At 38.2% G+C, this 27,983-nt stretch overlaps 1 protein-coding gene across 1 annotated transcript; it reads left to right on the top strand.

The window, feature by feature from the left end:
- The first annotated feature begins 2,143 nt into the window (after nucleotides 1-2,143).
- On the top strand, nucleotides 2,144-27,983 carry cd226 (CD226 molecule). The gene is made up of 6 exons (XM_003219724.4): nucleotides 2,144-2,273; nucleotides 2,891-3,235; nucleotides 11,869-12,231; nucleotides 19,068-19,170; nucleotides 20,326-20,380; nucleotides 23,685-27,983. Exons 1-6 carry the CDS (start codon nucleotides 2,159-2,161, stop codon nucleotides 23,796-23,798), a joined length of 1,095 nt encoding a protein of 364 aa, XP_003219772.2. The 5' UTR covers nucleotides 2,144-2,158; the 3' UTR covers nucleotides 23,799-27,983.

Below are 27,983 nucleotides of genomic sequence, written 5' to 3'. Positions count from 1 at the left end.
TCGGGGTGAGAAGGGCGGAATATAAATACTGTAAATAATAATAATAATAAATCTGATGCCATTGATTTAATACAAATTTCAAAATATTTTACGATGAACTCTTTTGTCATTACATTTTGTCTGATAGCACTCCATATTTTGTCTGGTGGTAGTTTCTCATGGTATTTTGTCAGCTATGTCAAAATGAAATGAATAACAACGATGAATCATTTTTTCAATCAGATGCAATGGATTAGTGACTACAACCTGCTCTTTAAGCCACTATTGTCCCTACCAGCACCCAAAATAACACTTGCATGGATAGTTATGCCAAGAGTTGTTTTGAAAGAACCCTTGGAACAGCATTACTAAAAGCACTGAAGCAAGCCTTCTATCTTCATACAGCAGCTCAGATCATGCAGCTCTTAGAACGACTAGTGGCAGAAGATCATTTCCTTTTGTTAAAAATGTATAATCTCACATCACAAGAAAAGGATACACAGCTGCGTGAATTGATGAGTCTAGAATGATACACAGCTGTGTGTATTGATAAGTCCTGTTGACAAGACTGAATGTTGAAAATGTGGCAAATGGTCACAGAGATGTAGACGTCTTATGGCCCCAAACAAAAAGGAAGAATATATTGTTTTGAGCTTGAAATGTTGCCTATGTGGTTTTGTAATGCCCAGACTGAATCACCTGGTTATTTTCAAGCTGTCAAGTCATCATTATATTCCATTAGCTAGTTTACATGTTAGATATTTAAAATGAAATGAGAACAAAGTTGAATTGCAAAGCTCAGTGCCTGTAACAGTCTTCTTTGTTCTATAGTGCTCTGAACAGCACATCTTTCGGCTTTTGAGGCTAATGAATACACAGTAAAGATTTTTGCCTCAAGTCCAGTGACAGCCTTGCTTGCTCACTTGAGACAATATTTTTAGGTCTTATTGATCTGACTAAATTGATGAAGGCAAATTGAATTAGTGTGCCTTTTACAGTGCTAGAGTGGCAAGCCATCTCACTTAGGAAGGCATTAGGAAGGTGAATGCAGAGAGGGATAGGTTTCCAAGGAAAGCAGAATTCTTTACAGTGAGGAGACTTTCACGTGTAATATATTAACATCTCTGAACAACTCTAACGAATAAATTTTATTACTGTTGTGATGTGCAAACAAGTTAGTTTCAACTCATTAGAGTTGTTCAGAGATGAAATGGAAGTAAGGATACCCATATATATCATGGGTAGGAATTATGCTTTACAAAGAAGAAACAAATCAGTTCCCGTCTTAAGAAGGCCAGTTTCCAATAGTTTCATTTTGTTATTGCAAATGATGTTCCCTCATGGGCCTGAATCCTATTAGTAGTCCCAACCACATCACATCCTTTCAATCAATAGGATTGTCACAAGTGTTAATTCATCATTCAACGAATTATTCAGTGGGCCTAAATTAGCTGATACAGCCAATAGGATTCAGGTCATGGAGTTCTCTGTACAATGGAGGATCTAATGCAATTTCACAACTGCAATTTCACACAACTTGTTGTACAATCCATTGTAGGACTTATTGCACAATTAATTGCACAGGCCATAGCCAAAGGACTATACAAAACAAATCTGCTCCTGTAAGCGTAACAGTTTTCCTCATTCAACATCATGTTGGAGTTAGGTCATAAAATCTAAAAGGAAAGGAGAAGAATTAACTAAAGAATAAAAAGGAAGGAGTTTCACTCAGCTGTCAGTTCAAAAGAGACTATTGAGTTGATGCAACTATTGAATCAATTGCTGAATTATGACACTTCTGTAAATCTTATCGATCTATTCTGCTTTAGTTGAGACTAGCAATTGTATTTTGATCCAAGGGGGCCAATTTCAGCAGGAACTAAAGAGCTATGTCAAGGATTGCAAGTTTTGATGGCAAGTGTTGAAACTGACCAGAGCAACCGATATTGCTGTCATAATAACATAATTAAATTAATTTGTCTGAAATTGCCACCAAATTGTGGAAAGCCATATAGGTGTCTAGACTTCTTTGCAATACCTCAAAATATATTTTTAAAGTCTGTAAAATATTGCTCTGTGTGTTCATATTTCTTTCTCATTGCTACAGTTTTCAAAAGAGAGGAAGAATATTCTGTCTTGCTTATTCATTTGGCAGGATAAAAATACCACCACCCACACCATGTGGCCAGGAAACAGAAGCAACCTTCATGAAGTTCTAACATACGTCTCTTTAGCACTGCTGGAAATGGATTATCTCGCTTTCTTTGTTGCTGCTGTTCTACTATCATATGAAAGTAAGATAGATTTCTTACTTGATGTGTTACATGTCATTTTATAGTCACATGCTAGTCCTAAATATGCTTATTAGCAGTAAGTTACAGTGACTTATCATCTATCTATCTATCTATCTATCTGTCTGTCTGTCTGTCTGTCTGTCTATTTATTTATTTATTTATTGGGGTTTTTTTGTATCAGGCCACCAGGTAATCAGTTTGACTTATTTGTAAGTAGTTTATTAAAAATAAATGTGGAAATATTTCTAGTAACTTTTCTTCCTAATAGTACTATCTCATGCTTACTCAAAAACATTTACTCCAGTGAGTTCATTGGGAGGACAGTCCAGGTAACCGCATATAAAATATACCTATATCATGCCGAGAAATTATATCTTAAAAGTAACAATGTTGTTGTTTCTGCTTTTGCTTGTAAAGGGTTTTTTAAATTTTAAAATGGCATTGCTCATTCAGTACATGCTGCAAAGGTTGGGTCAGTATTAACAGATTTCTGGGGTTCAATGTTTTAATGACTTTAACATTTTGTTATATGCCTTCAAGTCATTTCCAGCTTAGGGTGAACTTATCATACTTTTTTGGCAGAATTTGTTAACATTAACATTACTTGTTGGTTTTAGGTTGTATTGCAATCACAGTGGAAGGAAGACATGTGGATTCAACTGTGAAGCTTGGCAGCACTATGACTCTTGAGTGTGTCTATCCAAAGACTGCAACTATAATTCAGGTGTCATGGAGCAAGGAAAAGGGCAAAGGCAAAGAAAACATTGCAGTCTTCAAACTGCCTTATGACCTATACATTGAGAGCAGATACTTGTTCAGAGTTAATGTTGGTAATGTAACTACGAACAACAAGTCCCTCATTTTTGACAACACTACTGAGGAAGACATTGGATTTTACTTATGCTCCTTTCAAACCTTTCCACATGGAACTTGGGAAAAAAGAATACAGGTTGTGAGATCAGGTAAAGTAAAATAATTGTTTTTGTTTTAAAAATTAAATACATTACTTGCAAGAGAAAGCTCCAAATTCTGTCAACCAGAAACATTAACTGTTATGGTGTGGCTCACATTAATCCCTTCCTGGCACACACACAATGTTTTTTGGGACGAGTGTCTCAAAATCAAAGCAGATACTACAGAAGGTTTGTTCTCCTCTGAAAAACTTCACAAAGGTGGCATTTTGAACCAGGAAAGGCATAAAGAGAAAAGGAGCTTGATTGTTTGTTTACTTATTTATTTCCTTCTTTTCTGCCAAGCTGCTAACATTGCGATGAAAATAAATATAAATGCAGTTAAAAATGTAAAAACATACTTTAAACACAGGAGAGATTAAACAGATAGATTATATATAGATAGGAGAGATAGTGATTGATAGATTTACCAATTTATAGAAGATAAAGGAGTATCTGAATACAAAAGTATTTTGTCTGCTGGTAGGACAACCCAAAGTGGTTGCATCTCTCAAAAGGGAAGTCCAGAGCCTGGGAGCAGCCACCAGGAAAGCCTCGTATTGCCACTAAGTATATGTCCATGAGTGACAAGAGAGTCTCTTCTTCATCCCCTCTTGTTGACTGGTGGTGATTTATCACTTTCTCTGATAGTCCATTTGCTTTCAAATCCGTAATAAAATAACTTTGTTATCTCCTGCACAGAGAAACACAGAGAACTGGATGATGATAATCATCATTCCTTCCAGTTCTATAACTTGATAAAACTGTGTTGTGATTATTTTTACTATAATTTTAGAATAACCCTTTAAAACAATGCTTCCTGGTTTCATCGTCGTCTCACTCGTTCAGTCGTTTTCAACTCTTTGTGACCTCATGGACCAGTCCATGCCAGAAATCCCTGTCGGCCGTTGCCGCCCCCAGTTTCTTCAAGGTCGAGCCAGACACTTCCTTTTTCCTTCCGTTTTCCTCATCATCATGATCTTCTCCAAGCTTTCCTGTCTTCTCATGATGTGGCCAAAATACTTCAACTTTGCCTCTAATATCCTTCCCTCCAGTGAGCAGTCGAGCATTATTTCCTGGAGGATGGACTGGTTGGATCTTCTTGCGGTCCAAGGCACTCTCAGATTTTCCTCCAGCACCAGAGTTCAAAAGCGTCTATCTTCCTTCGCTCAGCCTTCCTTATGGTCCAGCTCTTGCAGCCATAGGTTACTATGGGGAATACCATTGCTTTCACTATGCGGACCTTCGTTGCCAGTGTGATGTCTCTGCTTTTCAGTATTTTATCGAGGTTGGCTCTCCTCCCAAGAAGTCGACATCTTCTGATTTCCTGGCTGCAGTCTGCATCTGCAGTGATCTTCGCACCTAGAAATATAAAGTCTGTCACTGCCTCCATGTTTTCTCCTTCTATTTGCCAGTTATCAATCGGTCTGGTTGCCATGATCTTGGTTTTCTTGATGTTTAACTGCAGCCCGGCTTTTGCACTTTCTTCTTTCACTTTGGTGATAAGGCTCCTCAGCTCTTCCTCACTTTCAGCCATCAGAGTGGTATCGTCTGCATACCTAAGGTTGTTAATATTTCTTCCAGAAATTTTAACTCCAGCCTTGGATTCATCAAGCTGCGCACGCCGCATGATGTGTTCTGCGTACAAGTTGAATAGGGAGGGCGATAGTATACAGCCCTGCCGTACTCCTTTCCCAATCTTGAACCAGTCTGTTGTTCTGTGGTCTGTTCTTACTGTGGCTACTTAGTCTTTGCTTCCTGGTTTACTGTTCTGTAAATATCACCTCTTTCTGCAACCAGTATGACAGATTTTGAAAATATGTATATTTATTTATATGTATATAAAATATTTATATTTATGTACTTGTAAAAAGAAAAAGAAGTTTTGAAAATGAGCGCTATAGAACATAGATATGAAATACTGTGTGTGTATGGGGGGATAACTCCCTTTGTGTACATAATCTACTCTCCTGCTTGGAAAGTTAATTCCTACATGCCATAGAAAACTGAATTCAGGCGGGGAGGGGGGCATGGATTTCAAACTCTGTGTGAAAGCAAGATCCTGGAGAAAAGATTTTTCACAGGTGACATTGAAGTATGGGAAATGTCAAAGTGTCATCCCATCACTACTAATGTTTCTAGGGTAACTCTTTTAAAATAATGTCAATTATTTGAAGGCCAGAAAGCTTCTCCCTGTATTATAATCTTATTTGAGGGCTAGAAAGCTTTTGATGCTCAGCTATGAAAAAACAAGACTAGACGTAGAAAGTTCAGTTAAGTAAGGGTCATATCATTTGATAATTGAGGCAGAGAGGGGAACAACTTGATGTGGGTCCAGCTGAAACTAGGTGTCTACTCTAGACTACCTCCTTAGCCTTCCCTTGGTGAAACACCTGAACTTGGAGGGCAATCCAATAATTGGTTCAGTCCTCAGCAGGCCACTTACAGGAAGGTTAAACCAGGGCACTCTCGCCCAAATCACAAGATCCTATAAATAAAAATAAACCCTCCCCCCAGAATTTTCTGATACTGAAGTTACTTTTCTAAACAAATGGCATACTTATTGGATTTGGTTACATTGATCTGCAATTATAATTTATTCAAAATCAGACCATAACTAAAGTGGGATAAAATGGAAATTAATCAATGTATTAATTTCCTTATAATTTTAAATATATAACTAACTATAACTACAGTAGAGTCTCACTTATCCAACACTCGCTTATCCAACGTTCTGGATTATCCAACGCATTTTTGTCGTCAATGTTTTCAATACATCGTGATATTTTGGTGCTAAATTCGTAAATACAGTAATTACTACATAGTATTACTGCATATTGAACTAGGTTTTCTGTCAAATTTGTTGTATAACATGATGTTTTGGTGCTTAATTTGTAAAATCATAACCTAATTTAATGTTTAATAGGCTTTTCCTTAATCTCTCCTTATAATCCAACATATTCGCTTATCCAACATTCTGCCGGCCCGTTTACGTTGGATAAGCGAGACTCTACTGTATATATAATAGACTTGTAAAAATATAGAAGAGTTTGACATTACTTTCTGATAGCATCTGAGACTTTTATTTTCTTTTTCCAGCATTCAACTGGAGAAGTAAAGTCTTCAGTGCATTAATCTCCCATATCCTCTTGACACTGCACATTTTATACTTCTAGTTAAATGAATGTGTCTGATTCATAATAAAAGGCATAATAAAAGTCATCTATGAGCATCTTTGTTCTTTCAAGACTGCCATGCAGCTTTGTCAGTATTGTAAGCCAGTCTTTCAAAGGCTCCCAGGATATAGATGGTTCGTGGTTCAATTTAACCGAATGTAGTTAGCTACATGCACACTTATTCTCCCCCTTCCTTGTGTCAAATCTATTTTAGCTAAAGGAGAAAAAACATACCAAGAGAATTGCTTCTTTTGTTGTATTGGGGAGCTATACTAGCTGTACAATTATTCCATCTGCTACACCAGCTGTTTAATTGTAGAAGGTGCTGTGTGCATAAGGCCAACCTCAAGCAGACAATCCTTGTTAACTATACTCTTTTTTGCAGAATTTTCCTCTCAAACTCTGTCGTCTTTCATTCTGGACTTTGAATAACTGAACTCCTAGACACTGGATTCCCAGTCCAAATTGTTAGAATGTCCCTGTGATAACTCTAAGCGAAAAGGCTCATATTGAGAGAGAAATCCTCTGTGCCTCTGTGAAGCATATAAAGCAATTAGATGTCGAATTTCAAGAATTCAACATGAACTAGATGCTTGCCTCCTGCTGTTGATATCAAAGTTATCACTAAATGTTCTTCTGTTTGACAAACATAATAATTGTCACATTGGGTTGAATTCAGTATCCTTTCATTGATCGCTGTGGCCAGTAATATGCTTCTGACAACTGTAAGAGACAAAGGAGACATGAGCTATAACTTCATGACATTTTTGATGTTAGTACAGTAAAAATTTCACTTGCAACTAAAGTTGTGCGCAGATTTGTTTTCTTCCGGTACTTTTGGTTCTTCTGGGAGCCTGTAACGGTAAGGGACCTCCTGGTACAAAAACCCGCCCACAACTAAAGCAAGTGGGAGCCAAACTCAGCTCCTCCTCCCCTATCCGGCATCACAGACAAATCTTTTTGATTTTCCTTTTTTCCCTGATTTTTTTTTAATTTAGGGGCATTGAATCAGAGCTGAGGATCTGAGAGATGGTGGGTGGGGTGTGAGCACATGTGAGTTTGGGGGCTTGGAGAGTCACCCTTTTAGCTTCTTTTTCTCCTTCCCTTCCTCTCCTTCCTCTTCAGAAAAAATTCTAAAAAATAATAATTATTATTAATAATAGTAATCCCAGCAAACAAAAAGCAGAAACAGTTTTAAGGAAGCAAAACCCTAAGCAGAAAGAAGATTGCAGACAAGAGAGGGGATTTTTAAGGTAGTTCAGGGAGGATAGCTCCACTGAACTCCAGGTCATCATCTTTCCTTCCCTTAAAATGCCTTGGAAATCTCTGCTTGGCATGCTGCTGGTGGTGCTGGGTGAGAAAGCACTCTAGAGTAGAACAGCTTTAAGAAACATTAAACCTGGTCTCCTCCTCTAGAAACAGAGAAGGGAAAGGATCGAGAAAGAGCGGTAAGTCTGATGCTTTTTAAATCCAAATCTTAATGAAGGATATGGAAGGGGACCATAATGGATTGGATAGGGTGCTTTCTTTAACCCAGTTGCTGACACACAGGCTCCCTTGAAGGGAAGAAAGGAAAGGAAAGGCTCCCAGGGGAAAGGGAAGCCTAACTTCCCCATTGCTGGCAATGGGCTGAAAAGAACCTTTTTTTTGGATGCAATGGATAGCGATTCACCCAAAACGCACAAGCCTATTTGCAACCTGAGATTACCCATACTGTGTGTGAATTCAAAGACAACAGTGTTAGTTTGGATCAAAATGCAAAAGTGATTTTGTAGCACCTTTGTGACTGTGAGTTGGTAGCACAAGCTTCTTATGCCACTTTGTTGTAGAACCATTTTTCTCTTTCAGGGTTTTAAAGGATAAGAGGACTGAAATGTGTTAGAGAATCCTTAGCCATATGATAATTTGTCTTTTCTGAACAAAACAGCAATTAAAATGATCAGTGGATGTCACCAGGACAATTCAGACTAGAATTCCAGAATCAGATTCCACATCTTTTCTTGAGGGCAAAACAATTGTGGAAGGAATGACTTTTTAGAGCAGAACCTTGCTGCTAGGCTCTTTCCCAATAAGTATTTTCCTCCCCTCCAGCTTCTGTTATGGGGTGCAATGTGAACAGGTATCTTTCCCCATCTCTAGACATATTAGAAAAGGGAGGTTAAATCAGTGAGGTTTTCATACTACATAATTATAGATCTATGAATTAGCATTAACTTTCATGACTTATGGTGATCCTATCAATATCATAAGGTTTTCTTACACAAGGAATGTTTAAACTGGTGTTGCCAGTTTTTTCCTTGGAAACGTAGTCAATGGCACCTGATATTCATTGGCTGTTTGCCATCAAGTACTAACCAGAGCTAACTCTGCTTAGCTTCCAAGGTGAGATGGTATCTGGTGCCTTTAATGTAAACAGTACACATACATGGCAAATATTTAATGCCATTTGGACAGACAGACAGACAGAGCAGACAGAAAGGAGGTATGTTGTTGAGGTCCAGCTTTGGTGCCTTGGAGGTTGTGTTTGGATTCAGCCATGGGGGGTGCTGTTGCTCCATTCTCTATGACAAATTGCCGTCAGGACTTTCTCCTTCGTTTTGGTCACCGGCATTTCTGGTCTTTTTCTTGTTATAGTGTCATAAAACACCCACTCCGCTTAATTAGCGGTACCTAATTTCGCTACTTACATCTCTAAACTGTTTTCAGACTGCTTAGGTAAAGAGTGAGCTGGGCTTGACAGTCGGGTGCTCACCCCAACTGGACTTTGAACTGGCCACCTTTCAGTTGATAGATTTTATTATTGCTGGTGATTTACCAGCTGTGCTAATTTTGTGTCAGAAAATATGTTAATCTTACCTGGTTAATGCATTAGTTTTGTATTGAGCACAATGCTTCTATCTTGTAATTGTTGACCACAGTGCAAAAACATTTTAAAACTAATATGACAACAATACAAACATTGTCGTTAGCCTACAATCCCATGTAATGCAATTCAGAACACTTCACTAATAAACATTAGATAAAAACCGTAATATGTTATAATGGTTTGGATATGTAAATATATTTTATGTGTAAACCATTTAGGGAGGTCTAAATATATTTATAAACAAGAAAATCATACAGAGGAAGGGATGAAATCCTGCAGCATTTTTGCTCTGGCCTCTCCTCAACACTCATATATAGAGCTGATTTTAAACAGATGAAGAAACATTTCTCCTCTTCCTTGTTACATCTGGCCTGGACCAGACTTTATGATTCTCTAGAAAAATCAGAGACCACCCCAGTGTACAGAGAAGCTTCTTTATCCTGTTTTACATCCGCTAAACACATTGGTTTAGCATCTAGTTTTATCTGCTATGTAAATCAGAGTCAGGCAGAAGTTAGATTGGATCTATTGGGAAATTTGCAGCAGACTCTGAATGACTTCAAAAGGCTTCCCTAAATTACACTGTTGAAATATATACAACTTGGGTTAGGCATTAGGTTCTTAGAAGACAAGGTAGACTTGTATGGCACAGCATTTATTTGTAGATGATGTTATTTCTGCAGTTCTCTCCCAGCCTCCTTCCTACAGCATAAGAGACCAATAGTTGCCTGGAGACAGAGGAAGCACTTATTAACTATTCCTTTGAAAAATGTGATCACACCAGTGAGACAATTCAAGATGAGGAGCTATAATTTCTCATTAGTTCAGTTCAATTGGACAGAGAAGAAATTCTGAATCTTCCTACTTTTGAACTTCAGAAGAGAGCTGAAGAACAACACAGTAAAATCTGTTGAGTGATGTGCACCATTGAGGACACTGTCAACTTGACATATATAATTATAAGTTTTATTTTCATTATATTACCTACTGATAATGTATTCTTAAATGGAGAGCAATAAATCTGCATGAATCCACAATATAGATTCCATTTTGTCTGTTTTTTAGTGTGTGCTTATTAGTCAGGATGTCATCCAATAATTAGCTAGAAAAAATGTCTGGATTCCGTTTTGGGCAGTCATAAGTCAGTTTAGTGGCAACATAAGGACTGTGAAAGTCTTGCAATCTCCACTTACTGGGGACCTCTTCACACAGCCCGTGGGGTAGTGCTGTTTCACCCCATGCACACTCCCTCCTTCCCCATCACATACGGCATGTTGGCACCCTGCCCCATCAGATTGGGGAAAGGGCAGCAATGTACATAACCATGTTGCCCTTTCCCTTATCAGATGGAGAAAAGAGCAAAAAAAATGGCAAGTAGCTCCATCAGAGCTCCCCAAAACAGACTTACCTCTCCATTGTGGTAGAGGAAGCATTTTGTAACACTTTCCATCTACATCAGGAGGAATGGGGGCAGGGCCAAACCAGGATGGTGCACTCGGCAGTCCCCATCCAGAAGTGGAAAAGGGGGCAAAAAAACAACAACACCCCAAAGTGGTGAGGTGGTAGGAACCAGCTGAATAGAAGCCATTGCAATTGATGGGGTCTGTTTTTCTGCCATTCAGAATCTGTTGGTTGACAGTCCTACCTCCCTTGTGCAAGTGATATATGGCATGAGAGGGAATTGCAATAGCAGCCCTGCTTTTTCCTGTGGCACCAGAGATCATTCATGGGAAGGGGGGCATTAGTCAGCTGCTTCCCGACAGGGAACAGATCCCCATTGATTGCAGTGGCTGCTTCGTGGCAAGCCACTGCAATCAATGGCTTGGGTAGATCAGGACAGAATCACTGCATAGCATTGTAGCTACAGAGTATATACATATGTACATCTCTAGCAGGATTCTGGTCAGCATGCTTAAAACATCTCTGGAAATATTTAATGCCAGCATGAAACACTGCTGAGAAAGAAGGAAAGAAACAAAGAAAAGGCAGGAAACCTTAAGTATGTGTGCGTCTATACAACTGAAACAAGTTAAAGCTATACTAAACAAGTTAAACACTATACTAAAACATAATTCAAATTAAAACTATTGATACAAATTAGCTAATACACTAACCGACTAAAGCACAAACTCTAATCCTTGAAATAATAATGAAAAGAAGAAAAACCAAAAAAGGAATGTATTATTTTACCATTACAAAGTATACGCCTTGTTCTTTGAAACCATAAAATTGGATGAGAAGAAAATTGTGACTGCTCTTACACTATGTATGATGCCTAATAATCGCTATATTAAAGAATGACTCCACAAGACTACAACTATTTTGATGAAATTTCAATGCATTTTCACATTTTGGTGAAAGTTTTGCAAAGCAAATATATTAAACAGCCGTGTTCTTTTCACTCTTGCGCAGGGATAAAAATCATGCAGCACTTGACAATTTCTTTAGAACAGTGTCTTAAACTACTGAAGCACCATTTCTTCTCAAGGAGAAACTAATTTTTGAATGGTGCTGGAAGACATCCATGTAATAACTGCAATTGTTATGTCTTTCTTTATAGCTTCTCTTATTGCCTTCTTTGTGTGTGTGTTTTTTTTTGGCAGATGAGTTCAGTTCCCGAGTCTTTTTGGATCCACATGCTTTGGAAGGTTCCCTGGCTATTGAACTGGGGGGAAAGATCACCATAACACAGTGGCATGATCCTGATATAGTTGTGAATCGAGTGGTATGGGAATGGATCCAAATAGATCATGTGGACCTCATAAGTCTGTGCCTTAATTCCGCTATGCCAATATATGGTTCTGATTACCAAGAGCGGGCAAAGACACACTGTGCCAACCAAGCAAACACCACCCTTGTTCTCTGGAATATCACATTTTCTGATTCTGGGATATACCGCTGTTCTTTCAGTGGAGGAAATGGTAAAGATGCAACTGGCTGGACAAAACTGATTGTTAAAAGCAATGGTAAGTAAAAGGAATAGGTATTGTTACTGAAAATGTAAGACATCACACAATGGCTCACAAGCATATATTCAGTAGGATGTAGGTGAAATTACTCACTTCTTAGCACAAAATATTTGTGTGAAAAGCTATTTTTGAGGCAAGAGGCAAGAAAACCACAAAGTTCAGTTGTGGTAATTTAAAATTAGGCAGGAAAAAAAGAAATAGATAAGTGTTAAAGAGGAAAGACTGTAAGGGAAAGATGTCAAACAAAACATTTTTATTGTTTTTCAACATGACTCTGTAGCCAACGTTTCCTGTTAAATAAGGGATGGAAGGGAAGCAAAACTAGATAGATGCCTTTGAACAATACTGCCTCGCACATATTGCCTTGAAGATATGACCCACACAAAGAAATGTTTGAAGTCTTGCCTTTTCAATTCTAGAAAGGAAATTAAGAAGCAGCCAAAACAGATGTGGCCATACGTTTGTTGGTTGAAGTGGCTTTCCTCACAATTATTTTCATGTTGAAAGCACTTGGATTTAATGCAAATGTGCCTTTGAACCTGTAAAAGTCTTCTTTACAAAGTCACATCCACAGTTCATTTAGCCCTGTATTGTCTACTTAGACTGGCAGCAGCTTTCCAACATGTCTGGCCAAGAGCTTTTACTACCATGGGAGATGCTTTTAACTACTTGGAGAAGACATGGATTAGTCCAAGGAAGTTGTTAATCCAAATAAATTATTTTTTCAGATATTAGGGCCTCAGGCAAAGAGTGTAAAGAAATATTAAATAAATATTTGTTATTTTCTTTATTTGTGGCAATCCTTTGTGATTTCCAGATTCCCCCCCCTTCTGGTTACAAATGAGATAACTGTTCCATATTCATGATTTCTACTGGGTATATGCTCATGATTGTTACACTATTGTCATGATCACAATCCTTTCTCTCCCTCCTACTGGTCATCCATTTGATGGGAAAAGGTAGGTCTGTTCTGCCAGTAATCAGAGCATAGATCAATGATGTTTCCATCAGGCTTGGGAAGTCAGGCCACAAGAGATTATTTAGTTAAATACATTTTAACTACACGACTGGTGCAAAATAATGGTCAATAATAACAACAGAAATTACAACAACAAACTATTTTTAAGTTACATGATAAAAGTTGAGCATCTCAGGATTCCAAAACACTCCAAAATCCAAAAATGTCCATATGGGTGGCTGAAATAATAACACCTTTGCTTTCTGTCTATCTATCCCAACTTTGTTTCATGTGCAAATATATTTAAAAATAGTATGTATAAGGTGTATATGAAACATAAATGAATTTCATGTTTAGATTGGGTCCCATCTTCAAGATATCTCATTATGCATATACACATATTCCAAAATTTGGGGAAAAATCAAAATAGGGAACCCTTCTGGTCCCAAGCATTTTAGGTAAAGGATACACAACCTGTATTTGAAAATGGAAATTAAAGGAAATCTGGATATTACTGCTTATTCTGTGCCAATTATGTCAGTACAAATAATAACCTTGAATAAAACTTCTAGTATTTTAGATATTCCCTTACTCCAGTTCCCATTATGCCCCATGTCATGTTCAATGATGAAAGATGATGTAGTCTAAAAACATCTGGAGACCTTAGGTTGAGGAAAGGTTGCTTTAAAAGTGATGTACAGTACATGTACATGTTATTTTCCATTTTCCTGTGCCTTTTCTGAAAATGCTGCCTTGGAGATCCGGCTTACATCATCTTACCTAAAAACCTAGATTTTATATCCAGGACTTAACAGTTTCATTCTCCTCTAATGTTGTTGTCGACTGTATCATGATCATAGACCACTGGATGGATATGTTAAAAATAAGAAATCATTCATTTACATTCTCCTAGCACAAATTCTGTAAAAGTCCTTGTAATTTAAACAGTGAATGGTTTTCACTTTCTATCCAATTTGTATCTTGGGAAACCATGGGTTCAGCAGGGCTGCAGAAAATGCTGGTTGTTTTGTGTGAGTGGCTATTGTAGAGCTCAGGAATAAATTGTATGTATGAAAATGTTCAAAAGTTCATCACATGACTGATTTTAAATGACAAAACAAACAACTGGGGGAAAACCACATCAGATATGCAACATTTGCTTGGGTGAAAAATGCCTTTGCCTAGCCTTGAACGTATTTCTGGGGTTTCTCATTGTCATAGCCTTGGTTCTGCATACTCTAGCTTGCCAAATGTTGTAAACCTCTTTGTGGCAAAGCAAAGAACAAGTGGTTCAAACCACTCATTAGGTTTTAGCCTGCTACAACTGTCAAACTTGTCAACATTTCTACTGCAAACCTGCAGGCGAGACTGTGAAGGTTGAAACCACTCACCCACAACATTTCTGGAATCCTGTGAAGGAAAAACAACAACAAGCCATCAATATAAACTACTGCATTTGGGCAGCACTTAAGGGAAATGAAACTAAGGTTCAGAACATGCTTTAATCGGCTCCTGTATTTCCCATGAAGATAAGGCAGGAGTAAACAATGTGCTTCTGGCTTATAGAGTTTGTTTTTTGGAAACTGTGGATGCTGCATTAAAATTGGTAGCTATGCTTGACTAGAAATACTGAAGATGCACAAACAGCAGGAGGGCATGAGTCACAATGAAAAAAATGTAAGACTTCAATGGCAGTACTAATACTTTCAAATTGGGTCCTTAGCATGGAATCTGTGGGGCACACTTAATTGCCTGACTGTCACTGTGCCTCTCCCTATATTGTGGACAAATGGTAGATTATGGAAAAGACCAGTGTAACTCCCCACTTCCAGAGTTTGCCCCTAAGAATAGATAATATAACATCTTGCTTAAAAGTTGGGATCATGTGCTAACAAAAGCCAATATGACAAGTCCTTACTTACCAGGTTAACCAAGCTGTACAGAGCTGGAGCTATTCGCTACATATAACAAAGGACAGAATAATAGAGGTTTGACTGAAAAAAGTTGAAACTCATTTATGGGTGGCTTCCATGTCACTGACTCAGTGAATAAACTCTGAGGCTGAGTCTAAATTTTAAAGGAGCTATCCAAAATGCTGAAGCCCAGATGATTTCAGAGTCTTGGACAGGATTTTGAAAGTTTGTAGTAGAACTTGGAATGATGTCCCGTGTGGTCTCTTTTAACTCTATGATTCTATGTGAGTCAACAGTTGCTGCTATCCTCAGTTGTCATACTTTTCATGTGCTACAAGGGCCCTGAGTAAGGAGGAGAAAGCAAACTATCACTGTGGGGGTTTTAATTTAGGCATACCCCGCAGCTGACACCAGATATAGGACCAGTAGACTTTATATGATGGTTTCATCCTTTATCCCACTGCTGTGGTCAGATGTGGGGGTTTTCCAACTCTTATCCCACTAACTACAGGTTTTACATTTGAGCAATTCTATTAATGCCCAAAGCTTTGGCATTTCAATTCCTGTGACCAAATGTAGGCTTTGTATTGTTTAACCCACCAGCTGGAAAGGGTTCTATGGGCCCTTCCAGACAGGCCCATATCTCAGGACCTGTCTTGGTTTTACCTGAGGCAGTCTCAGGCAGAACTAAATTAATCTGGAGAAAACTGAGATTTCCCATCTTTCTTCAGATTAATAAAACACCTGGAAAGATCTTTGAGGGGGAAGGGAGGCACCATCCTACTCCTTCAGGCTCTTAGAGCCCGAAGAACCAGGATTGCTGTGTGGAAACAGTCCTGGGAGTCAATCTCCACAGGACTCTCACCTGGAAAGGCCAGGTGAGAGTCCTGTGGAAATTGACTCCCAGGACTGTTTCCACACAGCAATCCTGGTTCTTTGGGCTCTAAGAGCCTGAAGGAGTAGGATGGTGCCCCCCTTCCCTCTCAGCCCCCCATCCTCCCAACGTATTTGAGGGGCCTAGCTGCATTTCTTTCCAAAATTGAAAAAGAGCACTTCTCTCCAAAATTGAAAAAGAGCACTTCTCTCCAAAACTGAAAAGGGACACCTCTCTCTAGAATTTTAGAAAGGAATGGGAGAAAGATACACAGGAGATAAATAGGTCAAAGTTCAAGCATTCTCTCAATGTTCACTACAATATTCTATTATCTCCCCCCTCTTGGCTACAACTTACCTCTTACCCATGGATATACACAATAAATCGAACATTTTCAAATACAAACCCACAACATCACAACCACCACAAGGAAAACGCATCCTTCTTCCACCAAAGTCCAGAACCCACAGGAAAGCAGACAACCCACAGTTTTTTCAGCAATGGTTCTGCTCTAATAATGATTCTTCATGTCTCTATGGCACTTGGTCAGTGGTTCTCAACCTGGGGTCCTCAAATGTTTTTGGCCCTCATCTCCCAGAAATCATAACAGCTGGTAAACTGGCTGGGATTTCTGGGAGTTGTAGGTCAAAACACCTGGGGGCCCACAGGTTGAGAACCTCTGCACTGAGCTATGACTTCTTAGGTTCTTTAGTGTCAATTTATATTGAGCGGCTACTTTTTGCCAACAACAAAGGCATTATCTAAAATGTACTGGGGATTATAACTTACATAAGTAGTTATCTGTATAGAAATAACTAATTAGTAAGCCTCATCTTTTAATGTTTTAAATTCTTGAGTAGATAGAGATTTAGACTTGGATTTTAGAGATAACCAAGTAGTAATCTTCTATGCTCATTAATATATCTATGAAAAATGCATGCCATATCCTGGTTCCACTTCTCATCTTCTAGTAGTCATCTTCTATGGTCACTAATATATCCATAAAAATGCACGCCATATCCTGGTTCCACTTCTCATTCTATAATAAGGGAGTATCAGCATTATGATTTACTAAGTTCTTAGGAAAATAAAATTCAGGAAGGTCCTGAGAAAAGGTTGTTACCCTCTCTGAGCATTAGATATTTTGATATTTCAGTATAAGACACTTGGAAGCCTTTCTCAAAGAATCCCATCTCTCTTTCCTTTCAATAAACATATTAAACAGGAAACAAACCTTTACATAGGTGTTGCAGGTGATTGTATGACTTCTTTATTATTATTAAGAGATGGTATCTGAAGTCTTCTTCAAAATATAAAGCACAGGCTTTATTATCTGCTTACAATACAAAGCACTGTGATTCTTGATATCTTGCCCTTTTCAGAAGATGACAATCTGAAGGATTTTGGTTTTTCCCAGTGAAAGTCATTGATATTGAAGAGGCAGTTTCTTTGGCTAAACCCTCTTGAAGCAGAGATAATGCATGTATTTTGAATGTTTTCAATGGCTGATAAAATAATATTGTTGAGTCCTTGGCCTTGATTGCCTTTGACACGAGTGGAGTGTAAAGCTTTTCTGGCCTACTTGTACTGGAAACGAAGTCCGCTGTTTTCCTCTTCAAAATGGCATTATTTTCACAGTATTAGTCAGATGACTCCTGGTGGCACTCAAGACATCAATGAATGGCTGCTTGTCTACTATCTGGTTGCTCTTGTGTTGCTGGGTTGGAAACTTTTGCATATGACGGTACTGGACACCTTCTTGGAAAATATCTAAGAAAGGACTTTGTGCTGGAGTAATAGGTGGAGTATTCTAACCCTTACCTTTATTGCCACTTTGATCATCTTCATCTTTCTATCTTATTAAACTCTATAGTTAAAAAAATGGAGCTCTCAAAAATAAATATGGTACAAAGAAGATGTGCAATGAAAATTCTTGATGGGTGAGACTTTAGCCCTCCCAAGAGAATGTTAGCTTTCACCAACCAGTATTCTACCTTTCTTAGCTTTTTAAAATTGATTTTATTTTGCAAGGAAGTTATTATTTATTATCAAACTTTTTAAGTGGAGGGCCGATTCACGGTCCCTCAGATTGTTGAGGGGCCGAATTATCATTTGACAAAAAAGACGAACAGATTTCTATGCTCACTGCACATGCCTTATTTGTAGTGCAAAAAAACCACCAAAAAACAAAAAACAAAAAACCCTAGCAACAATTACTTATTTATTTATTTACTACATTTCTACCCCTCCCTCTCTCACCTCAAAGGGGACTCAGAGTGGCTTACAAGTTGTATGTACATATTATATTATTAGCATAGTACAATATTAGCATTATATATTACTATATTGTACTATACCATTATACCATAATATTATTACTAATATTACATTTAATATATAATATATAATTAATATTATTATTATATTATATTATTATATTATACAATATTATTATATTGTATTATTATTATTAGCCACCCTGAGTCCCTTATTAGGTGAGAAGGGCGGGGCAGAAATACTGTAATAAATAAATAAATAAACATTATATTGTATTACATTATAATATTATTATCAATATTATATGTATACACAATATATTATATTATTACCATGTCATTCATTTACAGTATTTCATTTACAATATTAATAAAGGAAAGAACAATACAATATTTAAAAATAAAAATAATTTTAACCAACATACTGTAAACTTATCAGGATTTCAATGGGAAGTGTGGGCCTACTTCTGGCCAAGTAGGATTGTTGTTGTTGTGCCTTCAAGTCATTTCAGACTTTGGGCGAGCCTAAGTCTAAAACTGAGGGCGGGGGCCAGGTAAATGGCCTTGGAGGGCCGCATCTGGCCCCCGGGCCTTAGTTTGGGGACCCCTGATCTAGCTATAGTGTATGCAAGTGTGTGTCTGTCATTATATAGTCATGCATGTATGTATTCTAACGATACACATTTGACCTTAATTTGTTCCACTTTGGCATGTGATATAATAAGCCTGGATAATATGGATACTAAAATCAATAAATAACCTATTTCTCATTGAGCAACATTTTTAATGTTTCCTCCTTCTTTTCTTTTTAGATCCTTTGGTTTCCATACAACGTATTGTTTATATCACTGGTGCTGCCATCATACTATTAATTATCATCTCAGCCATTGTCAGGACTATTCTTAAGCACAGAAAGTAAGTAGTTTGTTCTTTACTATGAAGGACAGTTACTGTATATAATTAGGTTTTTGACAAAAAATTGTCTCCCCAAATCTGGACAACTTAAACAGGGGTCAGTGCTGGACTAGGAACTCGGTGTGAAGTCAGTGAGAAAAGGCAAAAGTGAGAAGTGCTCCCACCCCATTACTACTTCTTGGGTCCAAATCAAAGAAATAAAGGCCACCCTCCATCTTCCCTTTTAGAACATGTTAGTGCTCAACATGGAGGAGTTTGCATAATGCTCTATACCTGCCATTTTGAATGTTTAAGGTAGAGCAGAGTGGTGGTCACAATTGTTTAATAGCAGCTTTTCTACAAAGAGACTACAGTGGCAATTCTTAATGAAAGCATAGAGTCAGTGCCTATTAAGTCCATAAACAGTGATATGAAAGAGGTTGTGAATATATAGTTCCCCTTCTCTAATTGGAAAATCTCGTTCCCAGTTCTTGCTACCCAGAGTCATGAAAACATTTAGTGTGGGATGTGTTTTTGAAACCTATAACTCTGAAGATGTTTTTGGAATATGACCTCATTATTCCTTATCATTGGCTATACTAGTTAGGACCGATGAGCATTGTAGTTCAGCAAGATCTGGAGCTGGAGGCTAAGAGGTTATATTTGTCCTCTTAGAGACCCTGGAGAATAAACTCCACTACAAACCCCAGCATACTTCCCCACCATATTTTGCCCTAAATGCCTTCCAACATCCCTAAAGTTTGTGGAGGGGGGCACTTTCACCATGTTTTAGGTCTCCAAGGTCTTTTTTGGCCCAGGAGAAGCCTTATTTTTTAAATCATAAAGTGATCAGAATCTATTTTTCTAACAAAGGTAAAGAACAGAGCTTTAAACTACCGGTACTGCTAGCTGAGTGAATTAATAATTAATAATTAAGCATATATTTTTTAAAAAAATTTTTTTTTTATTTCCGATATTTCTACCCCACCCTTCTCCCCGAGGGGACTCAGGGCAGCTTACACAACTGGAGGATCACTACCAGTCTATCATAATACAATAAAATAATAAAATGCAAGTATGGCTCGTGTTCAGTTCCATGCGGACACTTTAGTGAAACTCTCATAAAATCTAGTTGTTGTAACATACTGACAATAACACTATTTTGTGTTTTATCAGAAAGGAAAAGAAGGAAAGGAAGAAGATGAATGCCTTCTGTGTTGCTGAAACCCAGGTTAGCCCAGATTTTTTAAAGGAACATTTTTGCCATGTGCAGTGGGACAAAAGCAGCATCTTCTTCAGTAACGTGTTAAACTGCATACTTGTTAAGAAGCAGGGATCGTGGTTTTGGGAGGGGTGAAGGGCGAAGGGAATTCATGAGCTGTCGTCCTATTCAGAATTCATCTATATTTCACAAAAGCAAAAGTATGGACCGATTGATCTACTTCACAATAGAAATTGTACTTTGAAAGAACAGTTGTTTGAAAAGTCAGGTAGTGAACCTTTAGTGCTCTGCATTCATATCAAGCTGACCAGATGTCATTTTGTTTATGATGCTCCCAGACCAGATATTGCTCCTAATGGATCCTGTCATGGCACTGTAATAAACCCATAGTGTTTGCGAGTCACATAGAGGATGTCATACATTCTGTTGTTGTTTCCCTCCAGAGGAAACCTTGCCTGAGCAAATCCTGTTTCATTCTTCTTACCCCATATACTTAAAGACTCAGCTTTTGATGTCTGGCTAGCGTGTAAAGGCACAGCTCTATTAGTCTGAGAGCCTGAGGATTTTGCTTTCTTTGTCTGGCTTTATTCTTTCCAATACTGGAAAAATGAGGAGGGAGGAGGAGTTACAAAAGGCATTGCTTTTTCATCCCAAAGGCATTATTAAGCAGCGATAACTTGTACATTGAAGTGGCACCATTAATTTTGGATGAGAATTGGAAGGAAGATGTTTGAAGACTGTAGATATATTTTAAAATATTTTCATCAGCTGGAGTCCAGGGAACATGGCTACGCTTTCTCATGGAGAATTGCTTATTGTGTTATATATTATATCTCAGAAACAAAGAATGGTCTGCATATGAAACACGTATAGCTTACCATCAGGATGACTCCATTATGATTTATGTTAACCTCACACTGCTTTTGTCAATTTTAGAAAGTCTACATGTTCAGAAATCATACTGGCACATTTATTTGTGAGAAGACCTGAGTTGGTTATATAGTGTACCAGGATCATTTTGTTTTCCTGTCACTAGTAGCTTCAATTCTATTGTTAATCTACACTATGGCGCTCCATGCAGTCATGCCGGCCACATGACCTTGGAGGTGTCTACGGACAATGCCGGCTCTTCGACTTAGAAATGGAGATGAGCACCAACCCCCAGAGTCAGACATGACTGGACTTAACATCAGGGGAAACCCTTACCTTTACTTATAAGTCAAGGGTGGATTTTGGAGCCAAAATGGTGACTTTTGATATGACGCATGGATATGTTGAGGGCCATTCTGTAGAACTGTCAGCTCAGGTGGCCAGCTGCCACTACCATTTTCCTGCCTAGACATTCAAAAAGGCTTTACAGTGTTCCCTTACTTATCGCAGAGGTTAGGTTCCAGGACCACCCTCAATAAGTGAAAATCGTGAAGTAGGGACACTATATTTATACATTATTTTAGTAGTTATACACTATTTTAAGTCTTTATCAACCAATTATGTGTTGATAAAATCACCTCCTTCTCCTCCTGTTGCTGCTTGTGCTCCTTTTCTCTCCCTTTGGCTTCTCCTTCCTCCCTTCCTTAGGCTGTAAATTGTAATTTTTTATGATTTATAATAGTCTTTTAGAGTTTATTGTGAAACCACAAAACAGTGAATCTGCGAAAAGTGAATCGCGAAGTAGTGAGGGAACACTGTATACCGTTCTACTCAGAGAAGGGGATGGTTCCTTGTTTTTGATAAAGGTTAAGGTACAGCATTACCTCTCAACAAAAAAGGAACCATGCCCTTCTCTGAGTAGACAGGCAAAAGGCAAGCACTGATCCACTCTACTTTCTCTGCACTAGGAGCCAGCACCACTGCTTGCATTTTCCTGCCCAAACATTTGAAAAGGCCAGAAACAGCGCCATAGAGGAGTTTGGTGCTTTTTAAAGTTCTCCTTAGATGGACCAACACCTGCATATCACTTTTCTATTCTGAGAAGTTAAGAGACAGTATTTACATTGACCCATGATCAGTAGATCCAGTATTTGAGGTCAATTTTGACTTACACTTCCAGACTTATGCCTGAATTTAAAGCAGAACTATATCCAGAGAATTCAGACACATCAGATATAAATTATTACAGTCTACCACTGAAATAATTATGTATTTGCATTGATATAAGTACGCAGACATCTGTACGCAGATGACGTTCAAGTCTATCACTCCCTTCCACCTGCTACTAAGGAGGCTGTTCAGGTCCTAAACTGGTGCTTGGCAGCTGTGATGGTCTGGATGAGGGCGAACAAATTGAAATTGAATCCAGACAAGACAGAGGTACTCCTGGTCAGTCGCAAGGCTGAACAGCCTGTGTTGGATGGGGTAACACTCCACTTGAAGATGCAGGTTCGCAGCTTGGGAGTTCTCCTGGACTCATCACTGAGCCTGGAACCCCAGGTTTCAGCAGTGGCCAGGGGAGCTTTTACACAATTAAAACTTGTGCGCCAGTTGAGCTCATACCTTGGGAAGTCAGACTTGGCTATGAAAGTCCATGCTCTGATTACATCCTGAATACACTACTGCAATGCGCTCTAGTGGGGTTACCTTTGAAGACTGTTCGGAAGCTTCAAATGGTCCAATGGACGGCAGCCAGATTGTTCACCGGAGCGGTGCACGGGGAGCATACAACCCCCGTTGCGTCAGCTCCACTGGCCAGACTGCTACCGGAGCACAATTCAAAGTGCTGGCTTTAGCCTATAAAGCCCTAAATGGTTCTGGCCCAGCTTACCTATCCAAACGTATCTTCCCCTGTGAACCATCTCAGAGTTTAAGATCATCTGAGGAGGCCTTCTTTGCAGGCACGACTGGTGGGAATAAGAGACAGGGAATTCTCAGTGGTGGCCCCTTGGCTGTGGAACTCTCTCCCTAGGGAGATTGTATCAGCCCACTCCCTCCTGACTTTCTGTAAAAAAGTGAAGACGTGACTTTGTGAGACCAAGCTTTTGGCGAACTGGTGCAATAAACAGATACAAAGGATGTGCAATGAATATTGGAACGGCTCGGCTACGTTGTGGATTATGTGATTGTGTTGGTATTGTTCTAAATGTTTTTTCATTGTTTTAATTGTATAACACTGTTTTAAATGTTTATTTTATTGTACACTGTTTTTAAAAGGCATTGAACAGTTGCCTATGTTGTAAAGCTGTCTTGAGTCACCTTGGGGGTTGAGAAAAGCAGGGTAGAAATGTTGTAAATAAATAAATATGAAAAGCAGCCCTCAGCTGAAGATAATCCTTTTTGCAAAATTATCCTTCATAGATATCTTTTTTTACTCTTCTAGCTTTCACACAACTATGGAGAATCTGGATGCCACCGCAAAGTAAATGCAAGGAGACAACAAAACATGACAACGTTTGAGAAAACAGAACCAGTATATGTGAACTACAATGATTAGACATGATTCTTACACATACTGGATAAGCAAGTGTAACTTCTTAGTGAACTAGCAAGCTCCACAGAAGTGTGTTGATTTTACTGCTGGAACAATCTGTCTGTATTTTATACTGTGAAATTTTTCCTATTCTAGATTTTCTGTCATCCTTTGAAACTGAAGGTTCTTCACATATGTAAAATAAAAAAATGTATGAAAACTGTAAGTATCTGCTAGGAAATAATGTATATACATTGAACAATAATGACTCCGCAAGAAAAAAAATAGACTTTGATAACTGAATATAGAGGTGGACTAGAAAATAATGATAGGGGCTAATAATGAGCCTGCATTTTTTTCATAGCCAAGTACCTAGTAGATTAAATGCCATTTCCAATATGGTGGGCCAACTGCTAGTTTGGAGTCCATGGAGGGCATGCTGGGGCAATAATCAATGCAGAGAAGTCATCATTCAGACTTTTCCATTGATTAAGGCCTATCCTGCAGTCTGGGTTGAGTTTAGGGTCTAGCTTGATGGAGCCAAAATAATGCAAAAGAATCTCTGGATCAAAAGTTAGCACTGCATTCTGACTCAACTAGTTCCTTGCTGCCAAACTTACAGCATGTTTCTCATCATGACATGATAAGAATTGACCTGCTTTCAAATGAACTATATTGTTAATTAATACTGTGTGTATGTACTTTCTATCTCCCTTCATAGGAGCAATCTAGTAATTTGGTTGGCTACCCAATTTGGATATTATTATGTTATTTCAAACATTGAGTTTATCACTTTTTGCAGATTATTCCCAGTGTTTCAGCCACTGGTTGTAGGATAATTTTGTTGGAAGTAAGTGAGCAAGCAGTCATACACAAGATGAAGACTTTTGTGAGCTTCTGTAGCTCTTTTACTTTTAAATTATTTTGTTTTATAGCTAATAAGCATCCTTGATATTTTAACTCAAACATTTATTTATTATTAATTTAAAACATTTATATTCACCCCTTCTCACCCCGAAAGGGACTCAGGGCAGAGCACAACATTTATCTGGCAAACAATCAATGCCGGAAGATAAAATACACTATAAATACATAGGCACTAAAATCCGTTATGATGCTTTGACAATTTCTTCTGCCCCAAACTTTTCTGATCCATTGGGGAAATGAAAATAAAACCACACTGCACATCTCAGCATTCGTTTAATCCGGTTTTAATTCAAATTTCATAGATGCTTTGGTTCACAGGGAAAACTGGATCATCACATCACACAGAGCAGAAGGGCAATGTATTTAATTCTTTCCATTAATAGAACAAGAAATAACAGTAAATGTACCATTCAGTAAAAAAAAAAAAAGCATCAGTGAACAGCAGCTGAATGCCATTTTAAAACAGTCAAAATCCACTTTGCCCCATACACAGTTAATTTACTTTCTGTCCATGACAAACATCAGGGCAACCTTTTTTTCCAGAACCAACAGTTTCTTGCCGAATTAGATATGCATCACATTCCTCCTCTCAAATTGTCAATGGTTTCAAAATTGGGTTTTCTCTAATGTGCTGTATTTGACAGGTGAGATTCTCTTAAGGAAAAAAAACCTAAGTAACCCACACCAAGAAGACTATAACTTAAAAAAAATCAAATTGTGATGTGAAAAGAGACAACAAATATGGTACTACATTTTCCACCGTATTCTCTAAGAAAACCACCAGAAAAACAAGAGGCTGGATTTGGGATATATGGAGCAGGTAGGGTTGGTTGGAATTTCAAATATTTGGGCAACTGATACTGAATTTTATGTTTTAGATCTGTATGTCCTCAACTCTAGTCCTCCAGGTGTTTTGCACTTCAGCTTCCATCCACCTCAGCACTTTGGCCAATAGTCAGAGACTCTGGGAGCTGAAATCCAAAACCGCCAAAGGACCAAAGTTTGGAAATCACTGTTTTAGATACTTTTGAAGGGTGGATAAGAAATTCACTTTGTAAATAAACCTAAGAGCAATCATCAGACAAGACAGTCAAGAAAAGACTTTGTGTCCTATCTGCTAACTATGCACTACTAATATAATTACACAATCAGAAAATCACATTTTAACTGTGGACTAGTTAACTGAAAATAACCATCTCTACTGTTGTGATAATTAACATAGATTAGATTCCATCTTTAAGAACATTCTGAAAGTTTAAGAACACTCTTACCCTTCACTATCTAAACAACTCTATCTATGCTTCTTGTCAATGGTTAAAATGAAATAAATTAGAGCTAAACTACACGGTACTTTAAGGATGTAGATATCCCCCTTTTAAAAACATCAATCTTATCACATGGGCTCTGTTCTGTACAGGCAATTGAGTGGACTGGTAGGTCTTAAACCCTTGGTCAACAACAATACCTCGATGTGTGCCATGCCTGCAATGTGGATGGCTTTTACTGGAGTAGGTCTCTCATGCTAACTTTTATATTAGGAAAATATGTACGTGGGAGTGGGCAAGGCAATCACTAGCTATTAATGCATCACAAAACTTGACCATTACACATTTCAAACATCAACCTTTCTGTAAAATGTTGTGCTTTTTATTCAGCTTGGTTTGAGACCATTTCCATACCTCCCATAGAAGAGGCCATCTCCACAGCTCCATCAAATAGATGGTCTGGATGTGTTTGCTGAGTCATCATACAGCAATGTTGCATAGACTCATGTAGAAGGTTACCTTTGCAGATGTAGAAATCTCTTACATATATATTATTGTACTTTTTGTCTGTCCAAAACACGTTGGAATAATAATTTGGCATTCTTACATCAAAAGAAACATTTTGCTTTATTACATCCATAGAAGCATATGATGTCACTGGGGAAATCAAGGAGCCCTCTTTTTAAAAAAAATGCTAGGTCCTCTGAGTATAATTATCCCCAGAACTTACATAGTGATATCTTGGAGGACCTAGCACATTCTTGGAGAGGATAGCTCTTTAGCTCTTTCAATGCAACTCTATAATATGCTGGGACTGGAAGTGAGGTAGTTTAGTGGTGTTTAGTGGTATTTGTGATTCATGCATGTGATTCTAGTCAGGAATATCTTCCCTGCAGATACTGAATTTCTAAGCAGTAGGAGGATATACATCAACCTGGATTGCTTGAAAAATAGAAGCACAACATATATGGATTGGGCATGTCTATGTATAAAACATAAAATAAGTCTAGGGTCTAAGGGCAGAGGTGGCTTCTAAAAAACAAATAAAGGATGCTAAACAAAGATTGATGTAATGTTTAAGAATGAGTGCATGGGAATGGGGCCAATTTTCCTTGGCTGCACAAAAACACAGACTCTGGGTGTTTATTAGTGGTGTGCATTCATACAGAATTGCTGTTCGTTTTGTGTAGTTTCATTTGTGTTGTCTCATTTTTGTATTTGTGTCCTGCTAATGAAATTGGGCTGCCTCTATGACAATTTTTCATCTGGCTTACAAAAAAATTGAAAATTTTCAGACCATTGGCTGCAATGGGAAGGCTTCCGAGGCTCACCCTCCCCCCCACTCGGTTTTTGGGCTAGAGGGCTGAAAATCGCTACACATGGACGGCATTTCCACCCCTTTTAGCCCACCAACTTTTAAAATGTTTGGATCTTCCCCAGAGTGTTGTTGTTGTTATTATTATTATTATTATCAAGACCCATGGATACACATCAAATGTAATTGGCAGGCAATGCTCTCCCAGATTCAGCTTAGGGTGCCAGAATAACTGCTATTCTTAATATTAATATAAATGTTATTATCAAAAACCATGGATACACATCAGCTGTAATGGGGAAGCAGCCCTTTGTCAGTACCTGCTTATTGTTACGGGGCCCAAACAAAAGGAAAACAAAGCAAGCATGATGATCGTACAGCTTTTATTTTCATGTCGCCTCTTGTTTCCTACGAAAATGTCACCATTTGTTTTGTGTAGAGCAGTGGTTCCCAAACTTATATGGCCTACTGACCCTTTCCAGAAAAAATATTACTCAGTGCCCCCTGGAAATTATTTTTTAAATTTTTAAAATAGCAATTAAACAGAAAGATATATGTATTAATGCATATGGCAAATGCACCTATGGCCATCACCACCCCCCTGGATTGCTGCAGCACCCAGCAGAGGGTGGTAGCGCCCACTTTGGGAATCACTGGTGTAGAGGAATGGTCAAAATAAAACGATAGCATGAAGGAAACAAA

This window comes from Anolis carolinensis, chromosome 4 (genome assembly GCF_035594765.1).
Source record: "Anolis carolinensis isolate JA03-04 chromosome 4, rAnoCar3.1.pri, whole genome shotgun sequence".
Classification (NCBI taxonomy): Eukaryota; Metazoa; Chordata; class Lepidosauria; order Squamata; family Dactyloidae; genus Anolis; species Anolis carolinensis.
The sequence above is the reverse complement of the archived record's forward strand: the minus strand, read 5'-3'. Positions and strand labels throughout refer to the sequence as shown.

Bases quoted from the DNA above. Each gene is read 5' to 3' on its own strand.
- cd226 (XM_003219724.4), top strand. From the start codon at position 2,159: ATGTGGCCAGGAAACAGAAGCAACCTTCATGAAGTTCTAACATACGTC. The intron at 2,274-2,890 runs GTAAGATAGATT...TGTTGGTTTTAG, and splicing joins TGTTCTACTATCATATGAAA to GTTGTATTGCAATCACAGTG. The intron at 20,381-23,684 runs GTTAGCCCAGAT...TTACTCTTCTAG, and splicing joins TCTGTGTTGCTGAAACCCAG to CTTTCACACAACTATGGAGA.